At 43.5% G+C, this 17,114-nt stretch overlaps 1 protein-coding gene across 15 annotated transcripts in view; it reads right to left on the bottom strand.

The window, feature by feature from the left end:
* The window catches only part of Dst (dystonin), a 399,168-nt gene that overhangs the window by 93,587 nt on the left and 288,467 nt on the right, over positions 1 to 17,114 (bottom strand). For all 15 annotated transcript variants that reach the window (XM_013351021.2, XM_026785512.1, XM_026785510.1 and 12 more), the window contains 10 exons: positions 15,694 to 15,927; positions 15,010 to 15,270; positions 11,965 to 12,513; positions 10,698 to 10,874; positions 8,051 to 8,174; positions 5,153 to 5,361; positions 4,241 to 4,558; positions 3,637 to 3,803; positions 2,435 to 2,591; positions 1,492 to 1,618 (listed from right to left, as the gene is read on the bottom strand). In XM_013351021.2, coding sequence (XP_013206475.1) covers positions 1,492 to 1,618; positions 2,435 to 2,591; positions 3,637 to 3,803; positions 4,241 to 4,558; positions 5,153 to 5,361; positions 8,051 to 8,174; positions 10,698 to 10,874; positions 11,965 to 12,513; positions 15,010 to 15,270; positions 15,694 to 15,927 — 2,323 coding nt within the window. The remainder of the gene's footprint in view (positions 1 to 1,491; positions 1,619 to 2,434; positions 2,592 to 3,636; positions 3,804 to 4,240; positions 4,559 to 5,152; positions 5,362 to 8,050; positions 8,175 to 10,697; positions 10,875 to 11,964; positions 12,514 to 15,009; positions 15,271 to 15,693; positions 15,928 to 17,114) is intronic.

Here is a 17,114-nt window from a genome sequence, read left to right as displayed (position 1 = left end):
GTCACACGCAAGGCATTTTACATGGAAGGGAAAGCATCCCAGAGTCTAATTCTGAAAGTCCAAACAAAGAAAACACAGCAGAGAATAGATTTAATTACAAATAAGGAGGCAGGAGGAACTAAGATAAATTAAAGACAACAGGATTCCTTTTCTTAAGAAAAATCAACTTGGCATCTCAGGAAATCTGATTAGGGGCGAAAGGAGAGATCACTGCCGCATATATAATATGGGCATCCCTTTCAAAGGGATTAATAGAGTGGAATAAACGACTGGTTGAGAAAAGTGCAGCTGGAACATGGGTGTCACTCACAATAGGGACAGCTGGAGGCCTGGTCAGACTAGATAAACCAGAGGGCACTCAGAGACACACAATAGAGATATGGAATCAGCCTTCTGTCTATTCAACTCGAAAGAAAACAAAAACTAACAAACAAAACCATACCCCAATAAAGTATACCTTATCTAAACACTATATTGATATTAAGCTAGTTTGGGAATTGACAATTGTATGCATTTGACTGAGAAAAGTGGGATCAGCCGGGACTTGGGCTGAGACGTGCGAGCTCTGGCCCACAGGCTGCAGTCAACTGCTCTGGGAACAATACACAGATAAGCAGACAAAAAAGAGAGCAAGAGAGGAAAGAGAGAGAGAGAGAGAGAGAGAGAGAGAGAGAGAGAGAGAGAGAGAGATTACCTCTTCAGAGAAGAACCTACTCCCTTGCTCATTTCTTTTCTAGGAAACCAAATTCATTCCTTTACTACCTAGTATAATGAGACCAGAAATAACACACAGAGAACTTCAACAGCTCCATATTATTACAGTAAAAAGCAAGCAGACTGGAACCTGACCAGTCCCCTTCCTCAGTATCACCTTCTTATCCTTACTTGCCAATGTGGTTATAGTTTACATGCAGTAGTTAATAAATAGCAAACATGGGAGGGATTTTAAAACTAATTTAAAATTAGGATAGATATTTTCCCATGACAGATTGTGTGTGTGTGTACACGTTCCTACGTCTGTGGGTGCACATGTGCAGGCGTGTGTGCTGCGTGTGCTCCTACACGTGGAGGCCCACCACAGACGTTGAGTATCTTCCACGATCACTTCCCACTGAATTTTCTGAGGTGGGGGTCACTCGCCAACTCCAGAAGTCAAGGATTCAGTGAGTCTAGCTGGTCAGCCTGCTCTGAGGATCACCTGTCTGTGCCTCTGAATGCTGTGATTACAGGCAGGCCACCATGCTCACGCAAGTGTAAAACATTCGTGTGAGTACTACCGATTCGAACTCCCATCCTCATGCTTCCACACAAACAGATTATGCACTGAGCCATCCCCATCTCTCCATAAGAGACTTCAATGTGCTTTTAAGAATCATTTGTCTTATGTCTTTTACTTTCTGAGGTGACTTTTTATTTAATTAACTAGAAATACACAAAGTTGACACGAGAGCTCTAATTCTTACAGACTGGCCACGGAAACAAAGCGCATACCTGATTTGACTGCTGCTATGGCCTTGGCAGGGGTGGTCAACGCACTTATCAGGTTACATAGTGAGACCCCACTGTTGTTTGCCGTGTGAATTTCTGGGGCTTTCAAACGCCACTTTTCTTGTAATTTCTTTAAACACAAAAACACATTATCTTTCAGTCTTCCGCGTATCTTCAAAGCTGTACATTGTCACTGAACTTGGGCAGATTTCAAAGCAGCAATGACTGTGGGCCCGGGTGACTGTTAACACTGTTAGCAGAGGAGAACGGGGCAAGGCCCATTCTGTGTTCTGCCCCCAGCCACAGTGGAAGCCAGGCTGTGCCCTGGTGCTACGGGAATGTTCCAGAGTAACTGTCAACTGTAAGTCTGCAGGGCTATACCAGGTGCAGCCGCATCACTGGGTATGTAACAGGACAATAAAAATAAACAGGGGCATACAGAGAGAATTCCAACTCACGCTGCGTTTCACTACCACTGTTTCTGTGAAGTTGTAAAGATACATGACTTCACTCTAAGAAAACCTGACACGATCATTCATAACTTTCATGACTTGAGTCAGACAACAAAGTACGTATGTACTATTTATGCAAGGATTTCAATCAAATGACTAACCTGTCTTCCACCACTAAGCACATGCAGACAGGGGTCTCTCTCTGACTACGTGGTGGGAGGGCATAATAAAAGAATGGGAACTAAGCTGAAATTTGATGAAGAAGGAAACTTCAATATTAGGGAGGCTAATGACTCATGGACACATCTTCTTCATAAATCAAATTAACAAAGGGATTATGTCCTTCCACGAAAAGTTTAGCTAATCCCATTACTGGCTCCCACAGATACTATAGGGCTTTTATGAGACCAGCTTGCACGACTTTAGACTGAAGGACGCCACACTTCATTGCTACCACAGGCAAGCAGAGGTTAGGATCAGGTCCAATGAGCCACCTTAGTTTCTTCCAGAGATTTTCCTAAGTCCTCTGCTCCCATAGAAGGCTTCACGATGGGAACCTGCTTTGCTGTTTCTTTTATCCAGGACTTCAGTGACTGAGCAAGGACTTGGAAAGCACCCAGCTGCTCCTGGCAAGAGCCGATAGCGTCTTTTCTAACGAACAAAGGCAAACCAGAAGTTAGGCTGCGGAATCGGATGCTCCAATGGCCATTATCCCTAACTCGGGCTCAGCTTTAACAAGCACCTTTGACATGCACAGAACAACTCAGGCTGATGTTTGCTTATGCGGCCAATGAAATCAGCTAAGTAACCACTTGTGATTCCTTAAGCAAAGCTATAGACAAAGACAGGAAACAGTCAAAAAATCTATGACCCATCCGTAACAATACTCTATAATGCTACATAAACTCTAGCAGCTTTGACTGATCCATCTTATATAATGCTTAACGCCAGCCAGCAAAGATCCAGAAAAAAAAACACGTATCTTCTGCTGACCTGAGGAGAACACAGGTCACATTAGTTAGTGGATGACTTAACCCATTAAGGAAGTAAGCTGTTATATTAAAAGGGCGATTAAGAACACACTGAAATTATGTGTAGCTTCTGAACTGAGTCCCCAAAGCAAGAAGTACTGTTTTTCAAGGTTATTTCTGTCTCTGCAAACAGAAAGGCAATACTTGGCAAAGAAACCATAGACTCCAGTGAGCAGGATCATTCCAGTCACGCCCCACCAGCGCTGTCATGCTTATGCAGTTCCCCCACTTTTACACAAGCCATGTTCTGTTTCCCAACTCAATAATTTAGTGAATAGTAACTTGTGTTTTTGTTGTTGTGTTTTGCTTCTTAAGACAGGGTCTCCCTTCAGTCCACATTAGGGCTTCAAACTCTCTGTAATCCGGCTCCGGCCTCCTGAGTATATTCTTTGGAGCATGTCTTGGAACTAGCTCTTGTAGACTAGGCTGGACTTGAACTTACTGAGATCTGCCTGCCTCTGCCTCCCGAGTGCTGGGATTAAAGGCGTGCGCCACCACTGCCAGTCCCTCCTGAGTATATTCAATGCACGAATACAGCAAGAGTCCAGGCCCCACATTTTGGAAATCACCTCAGTCACATACTCCCATAAATAAAAGTAACATAAATAAAAGTGCTACTGAGCACTACCAGATGGAATAAAATATATTTTGAATGAGGTGCTTACTTTTCTTGGATGGTATCCTCCAGTTCTTTGAATTTCTTTGACAAATTATTTGTTTTTTCAAACACCAGAGCTTTGTCCCCTGGCAAGCCATGGCTGGATATCTCCTTCAGGAGGCTGTGCAGAGCTTCGAGATCTTTCTTGTGTTCTAAGAATTTCGTAGTGGATTCCTGAAAAGGATTGACATCCGTCAGTATAAATGCTGCAGGACGTTAGAATCACATTTCTCCAGAGTATTGACATCTGTCAGTATAAATGCTGCTGGACCTTAGAATCACATTTCTCCAGCGGTGTGCACAGGAGCAGAGTACCTCTGGCTGGGGTGTGCTCAGTACTCCACAGACTGTGACCGTGCAGCTAGGGTACAGGGGACACGTGAACATGCACTGCCGTCTTGTTTCTCTGTGATTTTGGCATGCACAGTGAAATTTGTAACAGCTATGGCACGTGTGGTAAATGGTTATCTCTATGCAATGGACAAACGCTTCAAGGAGAAGCAAGCGTGAAGCAGTTAGAATGATGATGGGTAGGTAGACTGTCAACACACGTGTGACCTTGTCTTAACCAGTCCACATGCCTGGCATCGTCGCTACCGCGGATTACACACCTGCATATACTGAGACAGCTCCGGAACATCTTTTCCTGGCATGTCCACCTCAGTGAGTGCCTGGCTCTGTGTGTCCAGAAACACCTGGAGCTTTTCTGAGAGCTTTTCAAACTGCTCTACTTTGGCCTTTAGTTCCACCATCTTGGCAAGCTTTTCTTTATGTTTCTGACTGGCTGCGGAGAACCGGGTAGACAGGTCCTTCATTTTTGCCTGCAGCGAGGATGCAGTGGACGGGTCTGTGGTCTCCATAAAGGTCTTCACTTTCTCATTCATGGCATTTACGCTGCTCTGACGGCCTGCAATGTCCTGCTCCAACATCTGAAACAGCAATTATTGTATGTATATTCTAGTGATGTCCACAAATAATGCTGCGGAGGTCTGAACATGATTCTCCACAGCACCAGAAGCTCGAACAACCTGTGACTGAAAAGGCTAACAGTTGGGAATGAGTGACACGTTTGATTTTCCCCTTGAGGAAGCCAATCCCAAAGCTCTTTAAGGGAGTGTAGAGAACAGCTGGCTGGCTGTTTGAAGAACGCAGGGGGCTGCTGCTACCCAGAAACCCTGAGATCGAATGCAGTCTGGGGATTAGCCATGCTCTTAATTTTTAAAAGGCTTAGCAACAGCAAGATTGATCTGATGAACCCCATGAGCAGCTGTCTGAAGTAATGATAAATGAGATAAGACAGTGTAGGCTTAGATCCTCCTTAATGAATAATGAAAAGTACATAAATCTCTTCCTAACCGACATCACAAAAATCATTTACACATTCATTTGAACAAGCACTGCTTGCTACGTGGCTGTATTCAGAGGTCTCTCTTATCTCTGTCTTTAAGCCTATTTATTCCTGGAGACAAATCATTTGTTTTTAACTGCAAGTAGAATTCCTTCCCCCAGAAAAGGTCACTCACAATGTTTTTACTGATGAGGTCCTGAAGAGCCGCAGAGTTTAAGGGCACTTGACCTTGCTTGACCAGTGAGTTCTCCACACTTCCCATCCAGTCCAGCATCTCATTCAAGCCGTCCTGCACACTCAGTGAGCGGGTCAGTGTTATCTGAAGCTTTTCATTCCGTTCATTCACAGACTTGGACAGATCATCATATCTCCCAACAATGTCATCTGCGCCACACAGAGAGGGGACTGTAAGCACCAAGCTCTGCTTAATTTATTCCTTCTCAAATGCATTCTGAGGTTAACAATTAGGTTTTCATGTAAAAAAGTTTAAATGATACATTTTCAATGAATAATCAAATAATGTATAACTTTTTATAAAGACACAAATGAGTGAAAAACGAAATATTAAAGTAATTTCACATGTCTACCATTTGCATGTGGAAAGGTTTTGGAGGCATAAACATAAGAAGTCTTACAGAGAAAGCATGGTCTAAACCGTGGGCCACAGCCCTCACTCTTGCTTCTGATTGGTAAGTCAAGACTTATTATTTGGGGGTGGTGAGTGACAGTCCCAGACAACTACTCTCCAGAGAGAATATTCTGTTCTATAACTGTGCACACACATTTTCATATTCAGCTTTTGTCATAACCAGAGAGGCTTCAAATTCACAGAAGATGCAAATGCATCGAGAAAAAGGCTAACATGTAAATCCACTTAAAGCTATGATTGTGTTTCTAAAACATAAACAACAGAACTCACCTACAAGTTTAATAGCAGACAAAAGGCAAAATGAGTTTAACAGAACAACTTCTCTCTCATGATATAAACTTTACGTTCAAGTCTAAAGATTTAAGGTGAAAGGGAAGGAAGGGAGAGAAGGAGGGTGGGAGGGATGGAAGGAAGGAAGGAGGGAGGGACAGACTGATAGATGGAGAAAGGGAAGGAAGGAGGGAGGGAGAAAATGCTACTTTCCTTCCTGGTTTTCTCTTGAATGACATTTGACATTCTATACTGTGGGCCAGCTACAGGTTCCAAGAACAGGGCTACTAAATTTCTGTCTCTCTCTGGAAAACAACTTTTTTCTTTTAGCATGACTTTAAAATCTCATTTATTATACAAAGGCATAAAAAGGCATTTCAGTTATTTCTGAATGTTTTAGTAGAATGCAGTGTATAACAGAGTACTAGAAACTACGGCCTAAACAGCTCTGTAGGGAAGTTCCCTTCCATGCTTGTTTGGCCTATGGTGCATTCATAATTCAACAGCAAAACAATTTCTTTTAAGTTACTATAAGCTACCATATGAGAAAACAACTGAACACATTCTCCCTGGACCGGAGAATTGACATGCCTGTTGCTAAAACACAATGACGCTGAGGAGAACGCTGACTGGGGAGAAGGGCTGCTTTTAACGTGCACCAAGACGCCACAAGCATCCAGTTCCCAAGTCAAGAATGACCCCTGGCTGCAAGTCCCAGAGCAGTCGCCTTAAACTGTGGCTTGTGATTGCAGCTGGGCTGTTCGGGGGGTGGGGGGCAGTGCTTGTGCATCAGCGTGACGAGGGGTTCGGCTCAGCTATGATGTATGACTTCCCACGCCAAATCCATGAGCTGCTTTCAAAAACTTAATACACCGTGAGTGCTGTGTGCTGTGAACTGCATGAACCTTGACATGTGCCCCGCCACCACCACACACACACATGTATTTAGGTCTAAGGCCTAAAATGGTGGTATCTGGAGATGAGGACTTTGGAATCCCATTGTGCATACGTGTGAGCATGTGTATGGCTTGATCAGTTCCTTGCATAATTTCCCAAGCAATAAAAAGCACTAGCAAAATATTTGTTGTGGTGTCTATCTTTTAGCCCCAGTTCCTAACAGATTTTTTTATGTGTTTAGCAAATACTTCACTACAAGCTCTTGCTTTTTAGTCTAGCCCTGGATACACAGCAAGCTTTTGTTTTGTGTTTCATTTTTTTAAAAATCAACAAATCACCCATAACATGTATTTTTAAAAGCTATTGTTTTTCTTAGAAATAAAAAAGATCTTATGGAAATTTTTCTGTATCATAAATAGTTTCACACATTCCTAGAAAATAATGCCAAACAGAAGCTCTAAATATTGATGTGAAATACATCAATATTATAAATAAATATAAAATAAAAAACATTAAAAATGCCTCTTCAAATGACAGAAACATAATGAAGGCAGTCTTTCTGCTTCACAGCTCCAGGTTTAAGTTCCTACAGTGATGGTCTCTGCTATGGGCTGACGTGATGGCTTATCAGAACAGAAGAACAAAACCTTAGAACAGGAGGTTCTCAGCCTGTGGGGTTGCAACTGGGGTCACCTAAGACGATCGGAAAATACAGATATTTACATTATTATTCGTAACAGCAGTAAATTTGCAGTTGCGACGTAGCAATGAAAGTAGTTTTATGGCTGGGTCACCACCACATGAGAAACTGTGTTAAAGGGTTGTTGCAGCCTCAGGAAGGTTGAGAACCACTGCCTTAGAACCTACACTCACACTTTCTTCATGTGCCTTAAAATGTTGTAGTTTTGTGCTTTACAATTAGATATGATAATAAAATGCACATGAATTTGTAAATACATGTGCCTTTTAATTACTTGCTCATCAAGGTGCATGATGAGAATGTTTCGTCTTTAAGGACAGAGAAGCGCTCATCTCGGATCGACTGGCTTTCTCCTCACTGAAAATTCCTACTCAGAGTTTAACTCAGCTCTATTTGGGGGAAACATGAAGAGTCATCTGGAAGATATTTTTATTTCATACACACATGCATAGACCACAAATCATACAACATATATGTGTGAGCACTTTCTCCTTCTCTATAAAATACCTCCATTTCAAATGTACCCATCTGAAACTAGGAACCAGCTAAGACCTTACCCAGGGTCTTCTGGATGTCATTCTTGGCAGGAAGCAAGGAACCCTTAGCATCCAAGAGCACTTCTGCTGTCTTCTTCAGCTTCTCTACAGCAACCTGCTGACTTGATATCTGCCCTTGCAAAGTCTGTGGGATTAAGTGATTTTCAATTATATTCGGAAAGATTACAGATTCCCAATAAGGGAAGAAAAAAATAAATTAAGTTGGATAGAATAAATATCATACAACTTGCATCATTAAACTTATTCTGGACTTGAGAATAAAGCGATTAGAGAGAAGTAACAACCAATCCAGACAGCAAGTGCTGACACACATGAGTAAGGGCTCTTAACCGTCTTTCTACTTGTGACTTGTAACCCCATTACTGTTTTCCTATAATTTCCACTTTGGTATTTTGTATAACACTCCTAACTCAAAATCCTGAACACCAACACCAGCAACAAAACCAAAAACCAACGAATCCCTGGAACTATTTCTGACTCTAGGTCCTTGACTTCATATTGTGTCACTGTATTTAATTCAATAAGTTACTGAGCATCTCAAAATTCAAAAAGCTTTGCTACATTCTGTAGAAAAAATAGCTACCAGGCTTACAAGAAGGGCTACATTTCAAAGGTCAGGGGAGACGCTGGTGGGAGGTGAGCTAGAGGAGGAGCCGCAGGGTGTGAGGACCACTGTTAGTGATGATGATGCTGGGGGGAGGTGAGCTAGAGGAGGAGCCGCAGGACCTGGGACCACTGTTAGTGATTAGTGATGCTGGCGGAAGGTGAGCTAGAGGAGGAGCTGCAGGGCCTGAGGACCACTGTTAGTGGTGATGATGCTGGGGGGAGGTGAGCTAGAGGAGGAGTCGCAGGGCCCGAGGACCACTGTTCATGGTGATGATGCTGGTACTGTTTAAACTGAAGACAGAGCGCTTCTCCATAGAACAAACAGAAAGCACAGAAATGGCCCAGCAAGTGGACGAGTGAGAGACGAGAATATGATAATGAATGAATGAATAAATAGGGCTGCAAAGGCCTCAAATGTTAGGCTAAGGATCTGACAGTCTGTCCGGGAGAATGGGGAATTATTGAAGGCTTTGAAGAAAGTGCTAAGTAAGGACATAAAGGAATCCGGGGGGGAGGGGCAACTCAGTGAGAAAGAAATGAAGAGAGAAATGGAAAGCCCAGCTGGGAGTAACTTAAGCCAGAACAGGGCAGTCAGGACTTTACCAAGGTCTGAGGCCACCTCCTCTTCTCTGATGGTCTGGACCACAAAATACAAAACAGTTCAGGGATGGGAAGAGCTACATGGACTTGTTCAAATTATCTAAAGCCATGATACTTACACAGTATGACTTACTACATGTGAATTCTACACCAAAATCAAATAAAGTAAAACATTTAATTCCTTAGCCGTATCAGCCACGCTTCCTCAGTGACTAAGGCTATGCTGCTGAACAGAGGCCATGACGGAACGGCCGGCCACCAGAGGGCGGGAACAAAGCGCGAGAAGCACTCCTAGAACGGCTCCTACAACACTGTCCTGGAGGAAACGAGCAGGCTGGCAATGGACGAGACTACTCGAATGGAGCTATGTAGAAAGAACCGTGACAGTCAAGGAAACTGCTACAGCAGACTGCAGCAACTCCAGAGAAGATGTTTACACTGTGATGGGGAAGGGAGACAGAAACCAGTGTGGCTGGTCAAGGAGGTGAGAACGGCCCAGAAGCTTTCTGTACCCAAAGCTGAAAGAGAGGGAGAAACCAGACGAGAGCTAACTGGGACAGGTGACTCACACTGATAATGTACACTAAGACGAACAAGCCTTGGGGGTAGGTTCCTCCGAGCTCTGAGTGAACAGGTGCAGCTCCACACTGGGAACGGGGTATAAAGAGGGTTGGATCCTGTAATCCCTAACACCCATGTAGGTTGTCCAGACTCACAGGCCCGACAAGATGTGTACTTCAGTCCTCCACGAGGGAACGTAACAGTTCCCCAGCACTAACTCTGAGGCACTCTGAATATCACAGTAACATTTTTCCACAGGTCACTCTTGAACGAATACTCACTGTGCACTCTGGGCTGGGTGAGCCTCTAGATCAGTGGTTCTCGACCTCTCGAACACGGTGACCCTTTAATTCAGTTCCTCGTGTTAAGGTGAGACCCAATTATAAAATTATTTTCATTACTACTCCATAACTTTAATTTTGCTACCATTATGAATCATAATGTAAATATCTGATATGCAGATGGTCTTAGGAAACCCGGAGGTAGGACTGTTCGGCCTCCAAAGGGGTCACAACTCACAGGTTGAGAACAACTGATCTAGATAGTGGGAAAACGGCACTGAACACCACAGACACAAACACCCACCTTCACGGAGTTTAATTCTAATGGAAAAGGGAGAAAGATTAAGAAGTAGAACAGTAAGTAAGCGGGCTGGGTTTCGTTGGGGGTAGGAGGAGGGTGAGGCAGAATGCAGGCAATAACATCAATGTCAAGCAGTTCAGTAACAGTGAGCACATGCTATGGAGAGTTCAGCATATTCGGAACCCTCTGAAGGGACAGGATCTGTTCCCCACGGAACTACCACACTGGTGCAGAGAAGGGAAGACTGTCAACAGGACCACGGAGCAACTGTTTCTCCTTCCCTCCCTCCTTCCTTTACCTTGGTCTCCTCTAACTGCCTCTGCAGATTTTTGGGGTCCACAGCAATGGGCTCAAGTAGGTGTTTGCTTGCTTTGGCCTCACAGGCCTGCAGCCCGGAAAGAAGCCCACAGGAAGCGTCTTCATAGTGTTGGTATTTATCCACCAGGTCTTTCAGGTTATTTCCAAGAACGCTGCACTAAAAATGGAAGAAGACACGGAAAGGGAGGCTGAAATCCACTATTTTATCACATAGCAAATAATCTGAGATGCATGAGCCGTGGAACTTGGGGGAGAAACACATCAACCAAAGTGAGTTTTTTTCCTTTGTGTGGAAGAGTCAAAAGGGAACCTATAAATAAGGAGATATTTCTAGACTTATAGTAATTAAAAAGCATTGGTGGCTGATATCAAACGAGAAGGAATCACTGGACAAGGCAGACTTACTGGGGCACACCTCCTGGGTTTTCAGACAATATATATGTGTGTGTATACAGACACATATATATATATAAATAATATGCAGTATATATTTTATACATAAAATACAGAAACTTGATGAAGACACTTTTACAGAGCCTTATAAATCAATTCTACTTGCTGCACAAGACTAACACGATGATGTCAAATAACTCACACCACGAGGAAGCACCAGCCAAGCTGCAAAGGTGCTCTTCAAATCTCTTAGCAGGTGGGTGGTCTGAACAGTCTATGCTGCAAGCAGGGAAATACGTTCTTACATCCTCTCCCTTCACATTTTCAAAGAGGACCTTGATATGTAGCCCAGGATAACCCAAATTCACTATTCTTTTTCTACCACCACAACTGGCATACAGTTTTTATTTGTAATAAGACTCTTTTCCAGAGTAATAAATGAAGCAACACAGACTACTCATCACTAATAAACACTAGTCATTAATAATGAGAGCACAGTGATCAAATACATCTGTAGGACAAACAGTTCTGTAATATACGTGAAGGGAATTATCCTATATGAAAACTTCACATGACTAGAGGTTGAACCCCTCCTCCTGCTTAGCTCATATGCTCCCTCTGGTGGTCACCTTTAGTACTGCATAATTTGAGAACAAAAACTAGTAAAACTCTCTGAAAACTTGAAGTTGCTAATCTTTAAGACATTTTCCAGAAGTGAAGATGAACAAAACTACTATTTTCCCTTGCCAGTTTATTTTTTGAACTTCTAAATACAAAGCAAAAGCGAAGAGGGCAGATTGAAAAATGTATCACAGACTGACCTCTACTAAAAACCAAAGGAAAAATAGAATTACCTTAGAGTAGAGAGACCGGAAGCGGTGTGTAGCCTGGTCCAGTTTAGTCTGAACCTCCCTGTGGGTGGCAGAAGTGTCGATGCTGCTGTCCTTGTCAACCCTGTTGCCATCTCTCCTGCTGCAAGACTTGGCAGCTTCTAACACCCTGTTTCCAGAAATGGTGATGTACCTCAAGTCGCCTTTGTGTGAAATGACGTCTTCTGAGAAACTCTTCTGCCTCGTCAGCTTGTCCATTAGGCCACTGAGGTCATCCGCACCCGCCTCCAGGTTCTCCAGCTCTTGTTCCGACTGCTGGAGCCAGTGCTCAAACTCCCCACAGTCAGCATCGAACTTCTCCAGCTCCTCCTGCAGGGAGTGTGTCAGCTTCACCTTCTTCTCAGACTCGGCCAGCACCGTCTCATAATGCGCCTTCAGCTCCTGCATGTTTGCTTGCAGCTTCTCCTTCTCCTCGGGTGAGAGATAGTGGCCCTGTTTCTCAAGCAGCACCTGTGCAGACTGTGTGGCTATGATGACCGCCTGATGCTGAGCCATGATCTTGTCATGCTGGCTCTGTGTGGAAACAGGTCAAAGGCAACTTAGAGCTTGGGAACACTGTGGCCTTGGGGTGACTGGGCTTCCAGAACCCAACCTGCTTCTCGGTGCACTTCTCAAGTCACCACACATATAATCCTCTTACTGGTTAATTTAGAGACAGCGAAACAAGAACAGCATTTCTAGCAAGCCCAGCAGAATTAAAGGAGCAGATGTGAGGGAGCCCACTGCAGACATCTGGTCTCAATGACCTCGGTTTCTTACAGTGAACATGGAGGTCAGTGTGTTACAGGTTTGCTTTAAGGACCATCTCAGCTCACATACAAAGAATTCCTCCAGAACGTGGTTCATGCTCAGTGTTCAAGCCTACTCTGAGGCAGAAAAGCAGAGAGCTCTTGGGAAGAGGTGCTGCCAACAGGTCAAGAATGTACATAGAACCACCACTAGTCTCAGTTTCCAGAGAGCAGGTTGGCCTCAGGCATCTCAACTTCCTTCCTCTCCACCTATAAGAAGTTTCATCAAATACGCTACCCAAATATGGCAAGTAAAGGTTAGTAAACCTTTAGAGCAATTTTCCCAGTTTAATGGCTAACATGGGCCTGATCTGGTTAACACAGCAGGGCTCTTTCTGCTACACCTGGTCTTTGCTTTGCTCCTGCCTCTAACCCCACCCACCTGGGTAGGCATATTGGTACTTTTTTTTCCCTCCTTGTGTTTTTCCATGGTGGCAGCTCTTTCAACAGACACCTCCATAGCAGCTTCCACCCTCCCTTTAAATATCTGCATAAATCTCATCAACACAGTTTTATCTTAACTAGCTGGTTTAAATACTAAAAGCCAAGCCACATTACATTAAATTACAGTGGACCAACTCATTAAGAGCCTCTCTCCCTTAGCACTTTCTATCTTCGACCACACCACATAACTTGGTTATCATGTGTTATGACACCCTCTCCTCCTTAGCAGGCAAGTGCCGGGATGGAATGCCAAGCACTTAGAGCAGTGCTGACACCCGGGACAGAATGAGTCAGGACAGTAGTGACTTAGAATCACCCAGAGCTACACTCCGCACACAAGCCTGCTCTCAGGCAGCCAGCGGAGCACAGGCTGCCCACCCCAGCATTCTCACCATCTGGAGCAGTGCCCAACCCCTTCTGTATCGCGGATACACACTTTTGTCCAAACCATTTTCTCCCACAAATTGGGTCTTTGGCATTTGAATCACCTTCATATGCTCCTCCCCAGCAGGGTTCTGCATCCGATAGGATAGACATACAGAGCACCTTATATCATCAGATCAGCATCCCTCCTTTGCTATAAGGAATCTCAGGCTGAAGGGAGGGGAGGGACTTGGCTGACTTGGGGCCCAGCACAGTTGCAGAGGACCCGACACTAACTTGGGCCCTCTGGCTGTGTCCCCACTCAGACCACAGATAGGCTCTTAAGGATTTTCAATCTCAGAAGGAAAACATCATGCTATGGTCTAAAGCAATGGCTGTTTTAGATGACTTCTTCATGTTAAAGTACACTTGTTGATAATTTTTATTACGTTGGTAATAAAATATTTTTCATGACCTTTTCATCGTAACTCATAAACTTCCTTCAGGAGTTCTTTTTTTTTTTTTTAACAATAACAGTGAGGTCCTACTCCTAACATTTTGAAAGTGTTATCAGTGAGTACCCCCACTCTTTGGGCGTAACTTATATCTTCTAGAAAAATCTCATTGAGACTATCCCATTGGGTCCTAGAAGAATCCAAAGACCTGCAAATCCAAATCCTCCCAAACATAGTCATCAGGTGCTGAATTCCAGGCACCAAGACAAAAAAAAAAAAAAAGGAAATAAAGAAAAACATCAACACACTCAGCTTAGAATGGATGTGAGCTCAAGGCTGCACAGCCAGCCAATCTGCGAACAAGCAGTAGCGAGATCCACACAGTGACCGAAACTATGGCTGAGGTTAAAGCCAAACTCTGTTTCTACTCCATATGCAACCTGGGCAAGCTACTTTAGGTATTTAAGCTGCAATTGCCTTATAAAATGGAAATTTCAAACCTCAAAGAGTAGCCAGGAAGACAAAATGAAGTGACTCAGAAAGAGGCAGGAGTGCTGGACTACTGTCACCACTCTGGAGAGGTCAATTATGGAACTCATTTTTTTTTAATTTATGTGAATATGTCTGTTATGGATGATCTTGGAGGACAGTTGGAGTGACAGGCAGTTTTTAGTTGCCTGATGTGGGTACTGGGAATGGAGCGTAGACCCTCAGCAAGAATAAGCCAACTCTAATGCCCTCTTTCATTTCTTAAACAGTGCTTTACCTGTGCACAGAAGCTGTTACCTCATGATTAACTTCTTACTATTTTTATTTGCTAAGAACTTCCACAGTAATTTATATCTGACAAACAGTGAACCTGGGGTCGGGAAAGTCTTCACTCTCTGTGGCTGTATAAAGCTGCCCGACTTGTCACCGACATACACACAGACTGTGACATCACCATTTACACAGCGCACCTTGACTCTCTGGTACTGCTGGTTCAGGTTCTCCTCCGTGGTCCCACTGTCAGAATCTGCCTCCAGCAGGTTGCCATTGACTTCGTCCTCTTCTCCAGTTACCGACTTGCCATCACCCTCATGCAAATGCGTTCCATTCTGCTCCATCATCTGCAGGTGCTCCATCCCTGCCCTCCCTGAGTCTTTCTCGACATTCGACAACCAGTCCATAAGGTTTTCTATTTTGGTTCTGCTCTCTTCCAGCTGCCTCACAGCTGCAACCTGGGTAGGGAAGGTCCGTGAATATTATAGAAACAGCCTTGGTTTAACACATTACAAAAGGTTTATGTAATCCTGAATTATAAAAACTAACACATACTAGAAACATATGGGAACTAAGGCAACAAGCAGTGACTCCGGTCTACACGGCCTTCAAACATATTATTCTGAATTTTTAACTACAGTTGACAGCACTTCTCACACCCAGAGTCTCTCAACCTGCTTCTACTTAAGGAGAAATTAAGCAAAGCAAATTCTTCCCATCTTTGTTTGTGTTTGGCCACATTAGACGCATATCTCCAGCGTTTCAGTTCCCAGGGCTAAGTGCTGCTCACCACCTGTCAGGCTTAATAAAAGCAAGCAGCTACCATGCAGCGTTAACAACCTCCGGCAGAGCAACCATGTACCATACACTTGGACGGGCACCTTTTCAGCTTCTTCCTTGATGGCCGATGTCACCGCTTTATCCAGCTCCTTTCTCGACTGCTCTGCCTTTAAATTCAGCTGTTCACACTTTGTCTTCGCCTCGTTCAGTTTCTGCTCGATCAAAGCTTTATCTTCTTGGGACAGCTCCTCGCCACTCTCTTTTAAAAAGATTTCCGTGTTTCTCACTATTTCCGCCAAAGCCTGCGTACTTCCTTGCATATCTCTCTGTAATTCCTTAAAACACACACGAGAAAAAAGTATTCTATTACATCATTTCAATTCTTGCAGAGCTGTATTCGAAAAGACTCACTGTAGGCAGAGAGACTTAGCAGATACAGTTGAGAAAGCATGCAGAGTATGGTAGTGTAAGCTGATTTAGCTGCACTTTAATTTTCATATAATTTGAAATTTCAATATTAAAAATGTATGAGTTTTTCATGTTAAGCAATGAGTATTTGTGAAACACTGAAAATATTGAGGCACTCAGCACATGAACTGTACAAATTTGCGTGAGATTTATATAAGCACATTTAGAACATGTATTTGTGGTGAGATTTACTCTACTTCAAAACAGTGATATATATGTTTTGAGACTGGTCTCACTATGTGGTCTTTCTCCTCAGCCTCCTAAGTGCTATGCTTGCAGGCACGCACACCCAAGGGAACACTTGATTTTAATACCTACCTATTACTTGGGAAAGAAAAGAAAATAGCTCCATCGGAGAACTGAGATGCTCTCTTTTTCTAACACCAGGTTGAATATCATATAGTGTGGTTTGTTTGTTTTGCTTGGTTTTTTTTGAGACAGGGTATCTCTGTGTAACCCTGGCTGTTCTAGAGCTTGCTCTGTAAACTAGGTTGGGCTCGAACTCAGAGATCTGTCTGCCTCTGCCTCCTGAGCACTGGGATTAATGACATGTGTCACCACTACCTGGCATGATGTAGTGATTGCATCTTAGTCCAGGCAATTAGGACTCTTGAGAGGGAGTTTCCCCCAGGAGTTGGCTTTCCTTTGTCAGGGAAGCAGAACTATTCCCCTGTGATGTTTCTTCTTAAAAACAAGGGAGTCCTGTCCTTATGCATTTTCATCCTATATAACACCCTGCTGTATCTTAATAACACCTTTCTCCATACTCTACCTGGAGGTCCCCTAGTTCCGGAGTGTTCAACTTGCATGAGAGCCTGTGGATAACACCACTACCAAGTGACATTAACTTTGGTAGTGACTTGATTCGTACTTACTCGGCTTGAAAGACAATGTCGCAGTAGAAGTACACTTAGTACTTGCTGAAGGGAACTAACACCCCAAGACACAACTAACACTGAATTTGAATCAAAACTACATATAAAGAGGTTCTCTTTCTCCTGACACCCAAATACAGATTTTTCTCATCTCTCACTTTTGTTATTTTATCCCTTTC

This window comes from Microtus ochrogaster, linkage group LG2, assembly GCF_000317375.1.
Source record: "Microtus ochrogaster isolate Prairie Vole_2 linkage group LG2, MicOch1.0, whole genome shotgun sequence".
Taxonomy (NCBI): domain Eukaryota; kingdom Metazoa; phylum Chordata; class Mammalia; order Rodentia; family Cricetidae; genus Microtus; species Microtus ochrogaster.
The sequence above is the reverse complement of the archived record's forward strand: the minus strand, read 5'-3'. Positions and strand labels throughout refer to the sequence as shown.